The following is a 20660-nucleotide window of genomic DNA, read 5'->3' on the forward strand; positions in this document are numbered from 1 at the left end:
CACAAATGCACTTCATTATAATCTAACACAAATCCCGCTTAGGACTCTACTTCTGCTCTATTATCAAACGATTCAAATGTATGCAGGTCAATTGAACAACCAGTTAACAGGTGCCCACAGTTTCACACCAAAAGCACAAGAATAAGGAAAAACATTTTCTATAATATTTGTAAAAGAATTATGCATCTAGGCCACTCCAAAATTGTATGCAACTCAAACAGCCTCCACTATCCAATCCATTGAATATATCCATCATACTTGCAAAGATTCTCTCCAATATAACCTAACCTTTTACAAGCTCAGCCAAGTCTATGAACCGCTTTATCCTTGCTCAACCTTTGATCCTAAGCCCTCAAGTTTGCAGTCCTTCAACTTAACTTTTATTCGATTTCAATATGCTCCATAGAAGGAAAATTTCACTTTTATCTTGACATGATGATTGTTGACCTTCTCCACAAAGCTTTAAGAAACTTGATGCTTTTGATTCCATTTTGTGGTTTTATAGATTTCGTAATCTTCCTGTATACATTTAGATGCCACTTGAACAATTCTAAACATTCTGGAGAGTCTGACATAACCAACAAAAAGAATGTTTTTCATTTACCATCTATTAGCTAGAGAATGGCTCCTCAACGTATCCAGCCTTGGACGCAGGAACTAGACCCTAACTTCCCTAAGCTTGTGAGGCAAAAATTGGTACCTTGGTGACACTCTCTGCTTTGTGGTTCTGCAAGGATATATTCTATCTCAACTAAGGCAACAGTCTGCTTCAACTTGTGTGCCTCATATGACACCAATATCACAACCACAAGAATTCACACTAATGCAATAGATCATTCAAGATCCCAAACACACTAAACCAAAATCACACAGAAAAATTTCACAATTAACATTCCAAATCAGAACAAAAACTAATGAAACTCTTTTGGGTTATGCAAGATTTCTCAAACCCTAGAATGCTCCTTTATAACAAAGGCAACCAACACACTCTAGTCCCAAACTTTAGCCCAGAAATCAAACTTTTGGGGGCCAATGTTTATTAACAGAGGCATGTAATCACACACAGTTTTCTCTAATAATAGGGACTATTTGCTCATTGCTTGTAGGATTTATGAAAAATGGCTAGATCTATGTTATGATAAGCAGCCTGAACTTACTCAAAATTGCTAAATAATGCTGATGAAATACATATCTGGTTTGACTGTGTTTTGTACATTGGCGGAAAGTACCATTTTGGAACAGTGAATACAAACAAACATGCATTAGTCTTCACCATCTAAACATTAATCATATTCTCAAAAGTTCAAAATCATGATAATAAGTACTTTTGCACAACATATGAAACTTTACATGAGCCTTATGTAATTTATGAAGAAGCACACCTTGTACCAACATCAGGAGAGCTTGAACACTCTGCAAGAAGGGTAGCACTACTTTTGCCATCAATTGCATCCATATCTAATAGAGTTGCCACTAGTAATTCCAACTGTTTTGCATGTGCACCGATAACATCATCAACTGTCTATCAATATGAGAAAAGGATAACATAGATAGAGAACCTCCGTTAAAGGAAAGCCTATTAATAGACAAGACTTCACACCTCATCCGGATTGGTGTAGTCAATGCCATCAGCCTCTTCCAATGCGGATGCCATGCTCCAATATGCATCCTACAAATGCAAATATAATATCACAAAAATAATTTGCAAGATATTAAAAAAAGTTACATTCAATAGCTACTTGTCATCTTTCATTGGTTGCCCATTCAAAATGCAAACAAAAACAATGGAACAAAAATCTTGCTTTTACAGTGATGGCTATGAACCTGGATAGCAGTTATTTGATCATCAGAGACTTTCCCTGGAAATATTTTAAATGTTTTTCCCTTCTTCTCAATAGTCAGCCCCTCTACCAAACTATTTTCACCTTGAAACTTTGCATTGCCTGGTCTGTTCATCATGCAAGATGTAACAAAAAGGTTGTAAAATCACTGCAAAGAATAACCACTCATGAAATATTGTTATTTTACATAACTTAAATGTTGGACTTACACTTGGTACATTGTTCTGACCATCATATCATGGACATTCTTGACAAACTGCATCACAAAAATCATGAAAATTTGCTCATATCCAAAGCAACAAAATATAGAGTAGGGTTGAGAAAAAAGAAAACAGCAAAAAAAATCTCCAATAAATACTTGACACAAAGTCCTGCAAAACCTGGTAAAGAATTATTAAATTTGATGGAGGCACTAAATGGACTTGATCTAAGTTACTCTAGGATTAGAAGAACTATAGGAAGCAGAAGGGGCTTAATTGAAGTAAGATGATTGTATAAGAAAATACATATTTTCCAAATTCTAAACAGGATAACCACTAATTATTGCAATTACTGCATCCTGGCTGCATATAAGGTATTCCTTGATGAAGGACCAAGAATGATTTCAACACTCAATACAAATTTCATGGAAATAACTAAAGAGAAAAATCAATTGCAGAATTTATTTGAGGCCAAATTAAGACATGTTACAACCACTGATTTGGCATTAAAATACTTAGCATGCACATAAACAATTAATAAGATTTTAAATTGATGGCATGGGATTAGTGAAAAGGTGTGCATATTGTGAAGTAACACTCACACCCCTCCACCCAGCCATTCCTTCTCCTGACTATCCACTTGGGGAGGATAATAACCACAAAAAAGCTGCCTATGCAAGCCCCCATCCATCAAATGATGAGATAAAGCTTCAAAGGAGAGTTGTCGCTCTTGCAATTCTAAAAAGAAGCATGTTAGGGTAACTACTCCCCCTTCTTAATAACAAAACTGAATGTGAATGGTGAATACTAAATTAGTGGAAGATATAAATTAATAACGTTTCCCTCTTCATCCATCATTCATATATCATTTATCAATTATTGATGTTGTAATGTCATCTTTATAGACTATTTCATCACGTATATGGCCACTAGTTCATTATTAAACATAATCATATTATTAGGTATATACATAGTTACTAGGAAACTCTTGTAATGTCCCCTTCTCCGCAGTGATTAGTTCAGCTAGCCGTTAGCCTATTTTGGAGGCCCGTAGGCTAGTCAGGAGTAGAAATTAGGGTTTCATATTTTCTATGAGGATTCTTTGGTGTTTTCAGGGGGTGTATGTGGGAGTTTGATAGTTTAGATTCTGGATTCCTTCTAGGTTTTCAGAGAGCTTCAGGATGGTTCGACATGCATCTGCATCGGGTGACTTTTTCTGGACTTACTATTTTTAGTAAGTGCGATGACTACTCAGAATGTGGTTAAAATCACTTTGGAAACACTTACTATTTTTAGCAGAATGCTATTTTTAGTAAGTACTATTTTTCGCAGTTCTATTTTTAGCAGGATGTTAGTAGGCTTGTTCAAATGGCTATTTCCGACAGGTTAGTTTGAGCAGTTGGTCTTCCCTCATTTTTTTGGTGCTATTCTTGGCAAGGGTTCCTCAACTCAATTCAGTGACTATTTCTGGCAGGACAATTCTCTCAGCTTGTTTCCCCATATCCTTGGAGCTTGTTTTGGCAGGTTCAGTATTTGATGAAAAATGGTGTTTAAAATTAAATTATAACTTAAGGCAAAGGTTGGACGAATTATTTAAAAGGGATTGCTTAAGTTATATTCATATATAAGTCATTTCCTTAATTATATATTGGTGGATTTATTGTTGAGGAAAAATACTTTATAAAGTGAAATATTAATAAGGCAAGATGTACGCCTTATGGAAAAATAAGTTATTTTTATAATATATTTCACTTATCTACCTTGGATGCCACATTATGATTTTATTGTCATTTTTATAAAGAATATTTGTTCCTATGAGAAGGTCGATTTGGAGAAAGGAGAAATGAAATGTAATTTCAAAATAATGTGAAGTGAATGTGCATTTGGGTTTGGCATTCATTTGGAGGGAATGTGAATTTGAATTTGAGCCCTCAAAATCTATAAATGAGAGTGTTGGGCTTCTCATTTGGCATCTCAAACAATTTACACCGTTATGCTATCGGATTAACTCCAGACAATCTTCGAGGGTGAATACCTCCTAGGGCTCTTGACAGAATTCGAGTGTGAGACATCACTCCTAGCTGTGATTGGATTTTTTGAATGTGTGGTTCGATTTTAGTGTGCATTTTCAGATTATCAGTGTGGTGTGGATTTCAGTGTTGCTGGTTTTTGGTGTGGCTGAAACGAAGATTCGATCGTATCTCCTTGCTTGTGATAGACAGTGGCACTATTGATATTGATTACTTAGAGCCTTATGGGCATGAGATGTTGCATGATATTGATTTCAGTCCTTCAGGGATTTTCAGTTTGAGTATCATGGATGGTAACATTTTGGAGTTACAAGGAAGGTTAGTGCAGTTTTTGGCGTGATGTTTTCACTGATATGATCCGAGTGGTGCAGCATCGGCATGGTAGGTTCTTCTTGAGACAGATATGGGACCCTAAGCTCATACTTGCTTGGGTGTGGATCAGTTTAAAATTTTCTAGAGTTGTGGTGGCATTGCTTGAGGACAAGCAATTTTGGGAAGGGCGGATTGTAATGTACCCTTCTCAGTGATGTGCATTCAGTGGTCCAATGGCCTATTCTGGAGACCCATAGGCTATTTGGAAAGGAGAATTAGGGTTTCCTATTTTCTAGGAAGTTTCTTTGGTGTTTTCAGGGGGTATATGTGGGAGTTTGACAGTTTGGATTCTAGATTCCTTCTGGGTTTTCAGAGAGCTTCAGGATGGTTTGACATGCATCTGCATCAGGTGACTTTTTCCTGACTTACTATTTTTAGTAAGTGCGACGACTGCTCAGAATGTGGTTAAAATCACTTTGGAAACACTCACTATTTTTAGCAGTATGCTATTTTTCGTAAGTACTATTTTTAGCAGGATGTCAGCTGGCCTATTCAGATGGCTATTTCCGGCAGGTCAGTTTGAGCAATTGGTCTTCCAGCGTTTTTTGGTGCTATTCTTGGCAAGGATTTTGCAGCTTAGCTCAGATGACTATTTTTGGCAGTTCAATTCAGAGCCCCAACTCAGTTCAGTTTTGGTGATTTCCAACACTTCATTCTCCGACTCAATTTGGCAATAATCAATATTTGAGGAGAAGGTATTTTAATATATTAATACCTAGGCATGAGGTATTAATATTTGATTATTTTATGGATGGACGACTTAGGAAGGGAGAAAATATTAATTTTATCCTAAGTCTATTTGGGCGAAATTTGCATATGACTTCAAGGGGGTCGTCATGGTGTTAATAAGTAAATTATAACTCAAGGCAAATGGGGCAATTTTCTAAGTATATTGCCTTAGTAATATTTTTTATTTGGAAGTCATAGTTGGGCGCCCACTTTACACTTTATTTTATGACACTTATATTTATTAAAAAGGGCGATTTTGGGTGAATGTGAATTAGGCGAACTTGTGCAAGGAAATGAAATGAAATGAAATGCAATGCTAAATGTGGATGAAATGGAATGGCATTTGGTTTGGGCATATTTGGAGTGCATTTGAATTTGAATTTAGTTGGCAAAAAGTTATAAATAAGTGACTTGGACTCTCATTTTGGTATCCAGAGAAAATATATTGTTATACTGTCGGAATGACTCCAGACATTCTTTGAGGGTGAATACCTCCTAGATCCTTCCTTCCGGTTTCGAGTGTGAGACATCACTCCTAGCTCTGGCGCGTAGTTGTGAGATTTTTGGTGATTTTTGGGTGTGCTGGTGAAGATTTGTGTGCTGCTGGTTTTTTGGTGTTGCTGGTGTGTACCGGCTGAAAGTGTATTTTGCTCGTAGCTGCCTGTGTGTTGAATGCATCATTCTGGGTGAGGGCTCGTTGGAAGCGTACCGGAGAGATGATAAGTCTCCTATATTGGCGTGGCATTTGGAGAACTCTCCAATTTTTAGTTGCAAATCGAACTATTCAGCAAAAACGCCATTTCCAGAATTGCATTGGGATGCGTGCATTATTGTTGGTGCTCTTCAGTTGCAGTTTCGAGGTATTGTTTTGTTTGCTTATGTCATACGCTTCATTTGCTTCTGATTTGGCATGATTCTATGGGGTTTTGAGTGAGTTACAAGCAATTTAGTGGGTTTCGGGATGGCTGGTTCTGCGTTTTCCTTGTATTTGATCTCAGAACAGCAAGTAGTATTATTGGTTAGAATGTGTTAGCGAATTCATAAGACATGTACTTCACTCTACCTCCTTTCACATTTCTATCATTGTAAGAATTGCTTCAGTAGTACTGACCAATTCATTCTATGTTGTATTTCCCGCTGAACAAGTGGAAGAGGATGGCTCAGCCGCCTGTATGTTTGTAATTCAGTTTTGTCCTCCCACTGAACAAGTGGTTGAGTGATATTGTCCTCCCGCTGAGATATGCGGTTGAGTGATAGTTTCATTTAAAAGTCCTCCCGCTGCATAAGCGGTAGAGTGATTTAGTTCTATTATGCTTTGTTGCCTTGGCTGGTTTACCGCCAAGTTTGTGTTCTTCATCCCGCTGAAAAGTGGAAGGGGCTGGCTTGCCGCCCAGTTTTGTAATTGCATTATAATTTCCAGCGGATTAGAAAGCTAACGAACCTCTTGTCACCGTATGCTCTCACCTTCCCACATTGGGCTCTTGGTGATCAGAAAGTGGAAGGGTTACCTTTCAGTGGCATTGGAATTATATTTCCTAACTTTAACGGGTGCATTGTAATGTTGTTTTGATTGTAACTGGAAACAAATTGAAAAAAATTGTTGGGGATATTACAGTTGGGCTTCTCATTTGGCATCTTAAACAATTTACATTGTTATGCTGTCGGATTAACTCTAGACAATCTTCGAGGGTGAATACCTCCTAGGGCTCTTGACAGACTTCGAGTGTGAGACATCACTCCTAGCTGTGATTGGATTTTTTGAATGTGTGGTTCGATTTTAGTGTGCATTTTCAGATTATCAGTGTGGTGTGGATTTCAGTGTTGCTGGTTTTTGGTGTGGCTGAAGCGAAGATTCGATCGTATCTCCTTGCCTGTGCAATCGATTATTCTGGGTAATAGCTCGTTGGAAGCATATCTGGAGAGCGATCATTCTTATACCTTGGCGTTTCATTTGGTGTTCTTTCTGATTTTTGGCAGCAAATCGAACTTTCCAGCTGGGTCGTACCATCTCTTGGCTGCCTTGGGTTGCGTGTTGGCTGTTTTTGGTGTTCGCGGTGCATGTTTGAGTCTCTGGTTGCATCGCCTTAGTCATAGCTTTCATTTGCTTCCGTTTTTGTGTCATTCGGAGTTGATTTGGAGAAGTTATGAGCATTTTAGGGTGTCCGTAGCTTGCTAGTCTGCGTGTTTTCTGTGCGTGTTATTGATTTTCAAAATTTCATAGTTGTGTGTTAGAAGAGCTTTTTGGTGTGAGTAGTCTAAGTTGGTTTGGGAGTGATTATCTATTATTGTTGCAGCTGTTGGACTCGTTATCAGCACTTGATTCTTCATTCTATATGATTGTAATGCTGGTTAGTGGTACTAACAGCAAAGTTATGTTATTTCTTAGTCCCACTGCATAAGTGGAAGAGGATGGCTATGCCGCCTATCTTTGGGATAGTGATATTTCATGTATTGATAATCCATAATGTGCATTGTAAAGCTAGTTAGTAGTACTAACAGCTATCTTTTGGATTATTGCTTGTAGTCCCACTACGTAAGTGGAAGAGGCTGGCTTAGCCGCCTATTTTGAATATTTTGTAATAGTGTCCTCCCGCTGCATAAGCGGTTGAGTTGATTGTAACGTTGTCCTCCCGCTGAATAAGTGGTGGAGTTGATAGTAAATTTCATTTCTAGTCCTCCCACTGCATAAGCGGTAGAGTGATTGTTCTTCAGTTTCTTGTATTATCCTTGGCTGGTTTACCGCCAAGTGATCTTCAATATTCTCCATATCCCGCTGAAAAGTGGAAGGGGTTGGCTTGCCGCCTGAGCATTGTATTATTTCCAGTTATTTGAAGCTAATGATCCCCTCAACACCGTATGCTCTCACCTTCCCATATTGGGCACTTGGTGATCAAAAGGTGGAAGGGTTACAACTTCAGCATTATTGTATCTTGATTTCCTAACCTTAACGGGTTCTTGTTGTGATTGTAACTGGAAACAAATTGAAAAAAAATTGTTGGGGATGCTACAACTCTACTTGTACAGATACAGGGATAAGTATCGATACACCATTTTTTTTAAAATTCGAGTCAGGTACTTGGAGATTTCAAACTATTAAAAACTACTTAAAAAACTAAAAAATGAATAATTTGAAATAAATAATAATAAATACTAAATAGATGTCAAGTTCAACAAGAGGAAAAAGTTATTGTATTGATATTTGACAATCGACATCATGAAATAAGCAATTAAAGTTCCAAATATTAAAATTTTAACACAATAAGTTAACGTATAGACCAAAAATAAATAGAGTTAGGACTCTTGACTCGAGAATTCTTATTACATATTCAAATGCTAATAAACAAGGATATGAATAAAAATTAAAAATCAATAATTTAAACCATGTCATCCAATAGAACAAGATCAACGCATGCATCGAGTATGTCATCCATCTCCAAGTTATCAATTAGGATTCTTTACAAATGTTCATCACTCTCAACCTCAAATTCCTTTGCAAGCAATTGAATCGGGGATAAATCATTGAAGCCATTCATGTCAACCACTTCATCCTCCAAGGATGAAACTACTTTAACAAGGAGAATTCAGTCCCATTTCATTGAATGGCCTTCCTTGTACCCAAGGTCTATACAAGAGAGAAGATGTAGTGTGCTATGAATGTAGACTGAGTTCTTAGTCTTGTCAAACCTAATTGGCGTCTCTTCAATGAGCAAATGAAATTGTAAGTACTCCAGCTCCTCACACAAGATGGATAACTGGTTACTTGTGAGGATTTAATATTATTCAAATGATTGCAATTCAAGTGCTTCAGCTCCATGATTTGACCACCACTCTTTCAGGTCTTTCTTCTCACACACCAAGAAGGCTTCCACAATAGAAAAATTGCCATTCCCCTGTGAAAATCTATTCCACTAAGTCCTATTAACAAAAATATACTCTTCTGAAACATAATTCTTTCACTTCAGCCCAAAACCCCTTTGTTACCTCACTATCCGCATGAAGACCTCTTCTTGGTGACTTTTGTTGATACATAATAGCCTCGGTAAGATAAATGATTGAATGAGAGATAAATGAAGTCTCTCATTCAATCATCTATCTTATCGCTAGACTATGATAAGACTTCAGTTATCATTCCTTCATTTGATGATTACTCTTCGATTTATATATATATAACCTTGCTTGCAAATTCCGATCAACATCGGATTCTTAACCAATGTCTAACTACTGATTATTATCGGTTGCAAATCATAAAGCACAGAATACCGATTGGTATCGATTTACCTTGTTAATCGTATGCACACTGATTAGTATCCGTCAAACATGTTAACTATATAAATACCGATTGTTATCGGGTTTATTAAATGACTACATACATACCGATTAGTATCAGTTCACTTGTTAATTATATGCACGCCGGTTAGTATCGATTAACTTGTTAAGTTTTATACATATCGATTGGTATAAGTTAAATGCGATTATGATTGAAGAGGTGCGATCAAGTAATATCTTGATCGGTCATGTCTAATAGACATGACCGGTCAAGGTATTGCTTGATCCTCCTTGTTGGCATATATATATCAATCGATGATTATGAGGACATTGAAATTCATAAATGTTCTTTCTCCATCTGCAACAGACCAGATAATAATCAGATCTATTATATTAAGAAATAATATATACTTGAAAGAAGAAAAATAACCTTGAATATAACTTGCATCTTGAATTGAAAATCGAATAACATTTACATGGTATCAGAGCTATAGTTAAAATCAAACCTGAGGCTATTCAATTTTGTGGAAAATTCAAGATAAGCATATATTCAACATCACTTTCTCCTAATGGCTAGCACTATTAGATTCGAACATAGACTCATAGGAGGTGATGACTTCTCAGCATGGAAGTTCAGAATTCAGATGATTCTAAGAGAAAATAAAATCGAATCATTTGTAAAAACTGAAACTACAGATCCTGAGACTATACCTGACAAAACAACTTGGATAGAGGGAAATGAAAAGGCCATCAAAATCATAGTTGATGGGGTGAGAAATAATATTATGCCCGTCATAAGGAAACATGAAACGGCCTACAACATGTTCAAAGCACTTAAAGATGCATTTGAGATATCCAATGCTAGTAGAACCTTGGCTTTAAAGAGAGAAATAAATCATATAGCTATGATCAAAGGGGAGTCAGTCGATGCCTACTTCATGCGGATATCAGCCCTAAGGGATGAGCTAGCAACCCTTGGATATGAGATTCAAAGCAAAGAATTAACACTCATTGCTCTAGATGGGTTGCCTAGCATATGAGAAACATTCGTCCAAGGCATCAGTGCAACGGATAAATTTCCAAAGTTTGAAAGGCTAAAGGCAGATTGTCTCCAAGAAGAATCAAGGTTAAATAAGAAAGGGATCAAACAAAAGAATATAGATGAAGATCTTCAAGTCCTAAATACAAACTCTAACAAGAAAAGCAAGGAGAAACAATTTAGGAAGAGGAAAGGTCGTCATGGCAAGAACACCTTCAAGAAGGATCTTTCACAGATTCAATGTTACAGATGTGACAAATTCGGACACTATGTTGCCAAATGTCCGGAAAGAGCCAAACAACAAGCCACATTTGCCAAAGCAAGAAAATCTAAAGGGGAAGATGGCTCCGAGAAGTACGTACTCTACTCAGCACTTACAAACCAAGCATCAAACAAAGTTAACTCCTGGGTGATCGACAATGGTTCATCCAGATAAATTACAGGGTTTAGAGAAGTGCTAGATTCTATGATAGAGGAGAATGATGAGGAAGTGACTATCGGAGATGACTCCACACATCCATTCAGGGGAGTTGGAACCTGCACCATCAAACTAAAGTCAAGCATACCATTGCAACTTAAAGGAGTACTATATGTCCCAGGAATCAAGAGAAACCTAGTCTCCATATCAGCACTAGAGGATAATAGGTACAGAGTGACCTTCATGGACAACAGAGTGTTGGCTTGGCCAAAGAATTCATCTATCAAGAAAGCTAAAACCATTGGTCAAAGACAAGGCTACTTGTATGAGCTATGCACAGAGCCCAACCTAGCCCTAATCCATGAAACTACAGATGTTAATGAAATTTGGCATAGAAGACTAGGTCACCTGAATTTTAGAGCTTTATCATCAATGGGAAACCTTGTCATAGGCCTACCTAAGTTAAAGCAATATCATTCAGGGGCATGCAAGGGATGTGCCCTAGGTAAAAATGCTAAGGGTGTTTTTCAAAATAGTACTAGGAAAACAAGCAAAGTTCGAGGGTTAGTTCATTCTGATGTATGTGGACCTATGTCCTTACCTTCTTTAAGGGGATTTTTGTATCATGTAATATTTGTTGATGACTACTCTAGGAAAACTTGGATCTACTTTCTGAAATGTAAAGAATTAGAAGAGATCCTTAATAGGTTTAAAGAATTTAAATCACTAACAGAAAACTACTCAGGAAATAAAATTAAAACCTTAAGAACTGACAATGGGGGGGAATACACCTCAGATTTGTTTAAAATTTTTTGTAAAAATGTTGGGATTAAGAGGGAGCTTACTATACCTTATAATCCTCAACAAAATGGGGTAGCTGAGAGGAAAAATAGGACAATTGTAGAAGCTACCAAAGCCATGATTCTTGATCAAAATCTCAATACCAATCTTTGGGCAGAAGCAACTAGCACTACTGTATATATACAAAATAGATGTCCTCACTCCCATCTTGAAGCTAAAACCCCTAAGGAAGTCTTTACTAAAACAAAGCCAGATATCAGCCACCTTAGAATATTTGGATGTCCTGTCTATATTCATGTACCTAAGGAGAAAAGATTAAAATTAGAGCCTTCTAGAAAAAGGGGAGTACTTGTAGGATATAGTGAAACCTCCATATATACCTGGTCAGAGGAATATTGAACTGAGTAGGGATGTAATCTTTGAAGAAGACTTAGCCTTCAAAAGAGCCCAAAGCTCATTAAAACCTTAAGTCTATGTCCCTACCCCTAGCATAGACGAAGACCCTGCTCTTGAGCTTCAAAGGGAGAGTCTTAAGGAAAATGTAGGTGAAACCCAAAACCCACCTAGAGAAAATTTCAAGAAAAGACCACTATGGGCCACCAAAACTGTAGAAGAAGCTAAGAAGTATGCTGCTCCTTCAGGAACCTTCAGAGAAAGCAAAAGGCCTAACAAACTTACCAACTACGTTGCTCTCATGAATGATCTCTCAAAAGAAGAACCTACTAATGTATCAGATGCACTTAAACATCAAGTATGGAAGAATGGCATGTCTGAGGAATACCATTCCATTATGAAAAATGATGTTTGGGAGATTGTTCCTAGGCCAACTGGTAAATCTGTTGTCACCTCCAAACGGCTCTTCAAAATCAAACACGCTGTAGATAGCAGCATTGAGAAACACAAGGCTAGATTTGTAGCCAGAGGGTTCTCACAAAAGGAAGGAATTGACTATGAAGAAACCTTTACACCTGTAGCCAGATATACCTCAGTAAGAACAGTCTTAGCCATTGCAGCAGCAAAAAGATGGAAAGTACATAAGATGGATGTAAAGACAACATTTCTTAATGGAGAGATCACACAAGAAGTATACCTAGAGCAACCTGAAGGGTTTGAGATTCATGATGTAGAATCTCATGTATGTAAACTCAAGAAAGCTCTTTATGGGCTTAAACAGGCTCCTAGGGCCTGGTATGAAAGAATTGACACTTATCTCTCAAGGCTAGGCTTCTCAAAGAATGATGCAAATCCAAATCTCTACTATAAGCAAAACAAAGGTGATATGCTGATATTGATTTTATATGTTGATGATTTGTTAATCACGGGAAAAGATCACCTCATAGATCAATGTAAGAAAGACCTTGCTAAAGAATTTGATATGAAGGACTTGGGACTCCTTCATTACTTCCTAGGTTTGGAAGTATGGCAGAATTCTGATGGCATTATACTAAACGAGGGTAAATATACCTTGGATATTTTGAAGAGATTTGGAATGCTAAACTGCATACCCATGACCTCTCCAATGGAAACAAACCTTCATAAACTTAAGGAAGCAGTAGCAAAATCACAACCCTCAGATCCTACTCTATACAGGGAAATGATTGGGTCCCTGATGTATCTTGTAAATACGAGACCAGATATCTGTTATGCATTTAATGCCTTGAGTCAGTTTATGTGTGAACCAAAGGAGATACACCTGGTAGCAGTAAAACATATTATGAGATATCTACAAGGTACCCTAAAACTTGGTCTCAAATATGAGAGAGTTGAACTAGATCTACACGGATTCACAGATTCAAATTCGGCTGGAAGTGTAACTGACAAAAAAAGCACCTCAGGATGCTGTTTTAGTTTAGGTTCAGCCATGATATCCTGGATTAGTAGAAAACGGTCATCAGTAGCACAGAGTTCCACTGAGGCCGAATACATTGCAGCCTCAATGGCTGCTCGAGAGGCAATATGGCTTAGGAAGCTGCTTGTGGGGTTATTCGGTGAACCAATGAAGCCTACAGTTATTCATTGCGACAACCAAAGTTGTATAAAACTTTCAGTGAATCCGGTGTTTCATGATAGATCCAAACATATTGAGATTCCATATCATTATGTACGAGGCATGGTAGATAGGAATGTGATCCAGCTGGAATACATTTGTACAGGAGAGCAGACAGCAAATATTCTTACCAAACCACTTTCAAGGGTGAAAGTTGAGCACTTCAGAAAAGGTCTTGGTATGATTGAAATTTAATTTTCTTTGTACTCCTATACTTATTAAGATGTTTTATGTGTAAACTTCTTTGTCATGTTAGGACTTTTCTGGGTTTAACCCCCTGTGTTCATGTCTAAGAGGTGACGATCTCTCAGATAATGAGCACTTGTATGTAGACATTATAAGGTCACGATCTTATGACGTTCAATCCAATTATCATGTTGGATCTCTGGTATGTCATGGATGTGCCATGCTTGTGTTGTGGTAAAACATTTGAATAAAATGTTAGTGCACATACCACAACTTGAATAAGTAGAGAATTTAACTATTCTCCTATACTTATTCCTAAAGTATTGCGTGTTTAGGCAATACTCATATTACGTGCTTAGGTGATATCTTGTCATCACAAGTTGATGTGATGAACGTTTGTATTACATGTTTAGGTGATACTTCATGTCACGTGCTTAGGTGATGTGATTTCTTGTATCAAATGATTGATGATACTTCATGTCACATGTTTAGCTGATATGATCCCCTAGAGAGTCAGATTACATAAGGAATACTGACCATCATTAGAAATGTGATGCTAGATATGTTGTCTTTCATTTATCTTACCTAGCTAAGAGGGAGTGTTGATACATGATAGCCTCGGTAAAATAAATGATTGAATGAGAGATAAATGAAGTCTCTCATTCAATCATCTATCTTATCGATAGACTATGATAAGACTTTAGTTATCATTCCTTCATTTGATGATTACTCTTCGATTTATATATATATAACCTTGCTTGCAAATTCCGATCAACATCAGATTCTTAACCAATGTCTAACTACCGATTATTATCGGTTGCAAATCATAAAGCACAGAATACCGATTGGTATCGGTTTACCTTGTTAATCGTATGCACACCGATTAGTATCAGTCAAAAATTTTAACTATATAAATACCGATTGTTATCGGGTTTATTAAATGACTGCATACATACCGATTAGTATTGGTTCACTTGTTAATTATATGCACGCCGGTTACTATCGGTTAACTTGTTAAGTTTTATACATACTGATTGGTAAAAGTTAAATGTGATTATGATTGAAGAGGTGCGATCAAGTAATATCTTGATCGGTCATGTCTAATAGACATGACTGGTCAAGGTATTGCTTGATCTTCCTTGTTGGCATATATATATCAATCGATGATTATGAGAAGGACATTGAAATTCATAAATGTTCCTTCTACATCTGCAACATACCAGATAATAATCAGATCTATTATATTAAGAAATAATATATACTTGAAAGAAGAAAAATAACCTTGAATATAACTTGCATCTTGAATTGAAAATCGAATAACATTTACAACTTCTACATCATACCACCAAAGATTTAAAGCCTAGATAGCATGTTGAACAGGTGTGTTGAGTTTGTTCCACATTCTATGTATCTTCGTCCTCTATCAAAATATATAGAGGACCCTTAAAATCTACTATTTTTTTCCTGATTTCACACATAGAATCAATTTCTTAGTAAATCTCCCCCAAACATGGCTTCTCTAGATCTGCAAATCTGATTAACTCACAAAGGGGCTCAATAAAGTCAACAAACTTTACATTAGTCCAAAAATGATCATCAAGGACCATTTGTCTCATCACAACTGCAATACCTGATGTAGATTGTCCAGGTTGTCATTACATCATTTGATTATTGTGGAAGACAAATCCCCTTTGACCACATAAAAACTTTCAAGGAGTACGAAATAAGAATCAAACTATGTATTTATAGGTTTAAGGAGTTACACCTCAACAAATTATTCACTTTTGTGTGGTGATGATTGCATAATTTTCCTACCCTTTTCAATGAGATTTGGAATCCAATAAATCTTGCAATGTATTTCAGTGCATTATTCAACGAGTGCACACATGGCATAAAAAACATAATGCTCGACTTTTTTGTACTAACAAACCTATTGCTTTACAAATAAAGACAACAATTGTAATAATCTATATTACATGTGATTCCACCACCTCCTCAATGGCATCACATTGTTCGTTTTGAAGGAACTCTACATTTGGCTTGTCTTAGACAATCTATTGCCTTGAACAATATAAGGATCTATGGAGCATGTTACCATAATATTGAGAAGTGGATGATCTCTAGTATCTATCCAGCCAACTAGCAAAATGTTGCACCCCTCTATAGACCACCCTCTTTTCACTAGTGCAATTTGTTGCTCTTGTCCTACATTTTTTTTATAAATAAAAGTTGTGTGATGCTTCTCATACCCATGTGATTTAGAACCTACCAGTCTACTGTTAATAGATTGGACCATCCAAGGGAGCAACATTAAATAGTATTCTATTTGAATGAATTAAGCGTATGCTAGGTACAGCAACTACATCTCTTCCATAAACATAAACAATATTCCAACAGGATTTGAGCTGCCAATGTGTAGTTTCTTGCAAGAAGGCCCTACATCTTGTGGCACTTGTGACACATTCTTAGAAGACACATATACTTGTGACCTTTAGTTTCTCTTCTTTGTCGACTACAATTTCCCTTTGTTATTAAAAAATGAGCTCAAATGAGACACTTTCCCCTCAACCCTTTCTTAATACCTCAAATCTTCTTACCATTCTTTATCACTTGGGCTGTAAGGAAACTTGCAGCCGTACATATGACAATTTCCACATAACCCAATTCAGTTTCAATAGGATAAACACATAGAATCCACATGCAAAGAATAGACAACATTACCATCAAAGATGACACAAGATATACCCTAGAAAAACCCTCATGAGGGAAAAACCTAGCCTCCAAAAGCATCTATCACCATATATTATCACAAATGCAACTATTACAAATAAAACCATGAAAGCTTTCGAAACCCCAACCATCAACAAGCAATCCATGTGAACAAACATGTAACCACACATCCCCTACCATGCTTTCAACCTCCGCAAATGTTAAACCTAACTAACCCAAACAGCTAGCCTTGTGGTTGCTTTTATAGACACAAACTCCCACAAAACCACCAAGTGGTATTACATCAAAACCATGTGCTAATAATATGGGTTAACTACCCCATTGACCCCACATCTAATATTGGATACTTTATTAAATTACTTTCTCCAATATTAAATAAAAACAATATAATATATCACAATGTTTCAATACGACTCATCAAATGGCCCTAAGAATATTCCCAAGAAATCTCTAAATGTTATATGTCCATTTGCAACATCAAATAAATAAATATTATATTACATGTCCATAGGAAACTCACATAGTTAATAAACATTATTATGCAAGATGTACAACACCTGTTTTCCCAACATGGGCACCTCGTCCCTTTGTGTGACAGAAATGAGCCTTCAAAATCATTTAAGTGCTCCTAAAACACAATCAAATATTTCCACAACAAGAACAAATTTGGTTTCCCTCCTCTCCCACTTGGCAATCTTAACAAAAAAAAAAAAAAGTTGAAGTATTGACCAAAAGTTAAATTTAAAATTGGGATAAAAAAATTACAATTTTGATTAGATTCTTAAAATTAATTAATAATTAAATATTGTTAGTTTAAATTTAATATTTATGTTAATAACTCGTTATTATTTAATTTTTAATATTATAATTCAAATGAATATTCTTGTAAGAATGAGAAGTGTATCCTTAGCACTCCTCCCCATTCATTTTGGAATTATTTTAACTATTTGTCCTAAATGCAATAACTTAATGTATTAATCATGTATTTTTGTGCATGAATAGGCATACAACCTATACCTTATCAAATTTTGAGTCCCCATCCCCCAATAGTATGGACCCAACCTCAACTTTGTTCTTTATCCCAAGTCAAACCCATAGGTGTGTAATATCCCCCTTAATTTTTCCAAAAAAATTTCGACAATTACATTCAACACAACACTTGTTATGGTTAGGAAATGAAAACCAAATGTTGCAGAAAGTAAGCCTCCACTTTCTGATCGCCGAGAGCCCAATCTAGGAGGGTGAGAGCATACATTGTCGAGGGGATCGTTAGATGCCAATAACTGAAAATGATTATAATCTTCGGGCGGCAAGCCAGCCCTTCCGCTTATACAGCGAGATAATGAAAGCAATGCAATCACTTGGCGGTAAACCAGCCAAGGACAAGCTAAAGAACTGAGGAATGCAATCACTCAACCGCTTGTTCAGCGGGAGGACTAGAAACGAAATTACAATCAACTCTACCGCTTATGCAGCGAGAGGAAAGTATTACAATATTCAAAATAGGCGGCAAAGGCAAGCTCTTCCACTTATGCAGTGGGACTAAAAGCAATAATCCAATTAGATAGCTGTTAGTACTAATAACCAGCTTTACAATGCACAATATGGATTACAATTTAAGGAAAATCACTATTCCAAAGATAGGCGACAAGGGCAACCTCTTCCACTTATGCAATGGGACAAAAAAGAACAATAGAAACTGTTGTTAGTACTACTACCAACATTACAATATGAATCATAGCATATAAGAGTGATGAACCAAGTACAATAACATGACAAACAGCAGCAAATGAAACCAAGTCCTTTCTCTTCACACCAATGAACTCACACACCCCAAAAACAACTCCAAACACCCAAAACTCTAATTCTGATATACTCCTAGCATGCTAAAACCACACAGACCAGCAACACCAAGTCCCACTAAAACACTCACAACTCACCCAATTCTTAGCCAAATGATACGAAACTGAAAGCAAATGATCACTAGGAGGTAGGCGATCATTCCCAGGACAACAAAACCTGGCAAACCGACCCCAATAATTTATGCGCACATTCCAAAGCGCTCAACCACATGGTACGGCCAGCTAAGATACGATTTTGCAAAAAAAATCCAAAACACGATTTTAAGCTCTATAAACTTGCAAAATGAATCACCTAAACCATAAAGAAAGATAGATGAAATACCCAGAACGAGGAGAATGACACTGAGACCTGCGACCCAAAATCCACTTCAGCACACTCCGCGACTAGCAACAAGAACACACTACAGCACTCCCAAAAATCAGAAATCTAATATATAAATCTACAACATTATCTTCAATCCACTCCTCTGAATGAAGAGCATTCTTTGGCACGAATAGTTGTTGTATTGCAAGCAATGGCTAGGAGGTAAGTGTTACTCGAAGCTTTCACTCTGCATTTCGACAACATTTCATTAAAAAATCTTGGATACCAAAAACAAGAGCCCAACACTCTTATTTATAGACTTTGTGTCTCCAAATTCAAATTCACATTCCCTCCAAATGAATGCCAAACCCAAACGCACATTCACTTCACATTATTTTGAAATTACATTTCATTTCTCCTTTCTCCAAATCGACCTTCTCATAGGAGCAAATATACTTTATAAAAATGACAATAAAATCATAATGTGGCATCCAAGGTAGATAAGTGAAATATATTATAAAATTAACTTATTTCTCCATAAGGCGTCCATTTTGCGTTAATAATATTTCACTTTATAAAGTATTTTTTCTCAACAATAAACCGCCCAATATATAAGTAAGGAAATGACTTAGATATCAATATAACTTAAGCAATCCCTTTAAAATAAATCGTCTAACCTTTGCCTTAAGTTATAATTTAATTTAAAACACCATTTTTCATCAAATACTGAACCTGCCAAAACAAGCTCCAAGGATATGGGGAAACAAGCTGAGAGAATTGCCCTGTCAAAAATAGTCATTGAACTGAGCTGAAATACCCTTGCCAACAATAGCACCAAACAATGCTTGGAAGACAAACTGCTCAAACTGACCTGTCGGAAATAGCCATCTGAACAGGCCTGCTGACAAATTGCTAAAAATAGTACTTGCTAAAAATAGCATACTACTAAAATAGTAAGTGTTTCCAAAGTGATTTTAACCACATTCTGAGCAGTCGTCACACTTACTAAAAATAGTAAGTCCGGAAAAAGTCACCTGATGCAGATGCATGTTGAACCATCTTGAAGCTCTCTAAAAACCCAGAAGGAATCTAGAATCCAAACTATCAAACTCCCAGAAGGAATCTAGAATCCAACTATCAAACTCCCACATACACCCCCTAAAAACACCAAAGAATCCTCCTAGAAAATAGGAAACCCTAATTACTGCTCCCGACTAGCCTATAGGCCTCCAAAATAGGCTAACGGCCAATTGAACTAATCACTGCGGAGAAGGGGACATTAAAAGGTGCCATTTTTAACCTAACTCAAAACCAAAAGTGCGATTTTGACCCACAAAGTTTTCAAAGCCAAATTTAATTGTAAGTCTAAGATAACCTACCTCTAACTATTTGTTACCTACCAACTCAAGCACAAAATATTTGAATTTTGGCACTAAGGCATTTTATAACAGCGCAAATCCTAATTCATTTTAGACTATGTTTTATTGACTAAGGAACATTTGCATATCACTAAAGCATTATCTAAGGAACATTGCATCAACATCTGAAATCTTAAGGACAAATTAGGCATCTACATTTTATAATGTCTCCATTTTCGTGAGCATCAGTATTCAGAGGATTAGCCTATTTCCTGACCCTCATAGGCTAATTGAGTTGTTCAAAGGGTCTAGTTTGGACATCACGAAGCTTTTCAGGTGGCAATTGTCAACCTTTACTTCTCCACATCTTTCTTATGTTTTGAGGCTAGGTTATTCAGAGGTTTCTGACTATGTTTTTAGGTACTTACTATTTATAGTAAGTCAGTGCTACATTAAAGACCCACCTTACTATTTTTA

At 36.6% G+C, this 20660-nt stretch overlaps 1 protein-coding gene across 1 annotated transcript in view; it reads right to left on the bottom strand.

Annotated features, from left to right (window-relative positions):
• The window catches only part of LOC131050528 (senescence-associated protein AAF, chlorolplastic-like), a 37350-nt gene extending 35202 nt beyond the window's left edge, over positions 1 to 2148 (bottom strand). Inside the window, exons 1-4 of the mRNA XM_057984728.2 lie at positions 2051 to 2148; positions 1825 to 1948; positions 1601 to 1669; positions 1383 to 1486 (exon numbers count right to left, since the gene is read on the bottom strand). Of these exons, the coding sequence (XP_057840711.1) occupies positions 1383 to 1486; positions 1601 to 1669; positions 1825 to 1948; positions 2051 to 2115 (362 nt within the window). The 5' untranslated portion in view covers positions 2116 to 2148. The remainder of the gene's footprint in view (positions 1 to 1382; positions 1487 to 1600; positions 1670 to 1824; positions 1949 to 2050) is intronic.
• Between the last annotated feature and the right edge of the window lie 18512 nt (positions 2149 to 20660).

The sequence above is a fragment of the Cryptomeria japonica genome, chromosome 2 (assembly GCF_030272615.1).
Source record: "Cryptomeria japonica chromosome 2, Sugi_1.0, whole genome shotgun sequence".
In the NCBI taxonomy this organism is placed as follows: domain Eukaryota; kingdom Viridiplantae; phylum Streptophyta; class Pinopsida; order Cupressales; family Cupressaceae; genus Cryptomeria; species Cryptomeria japonica.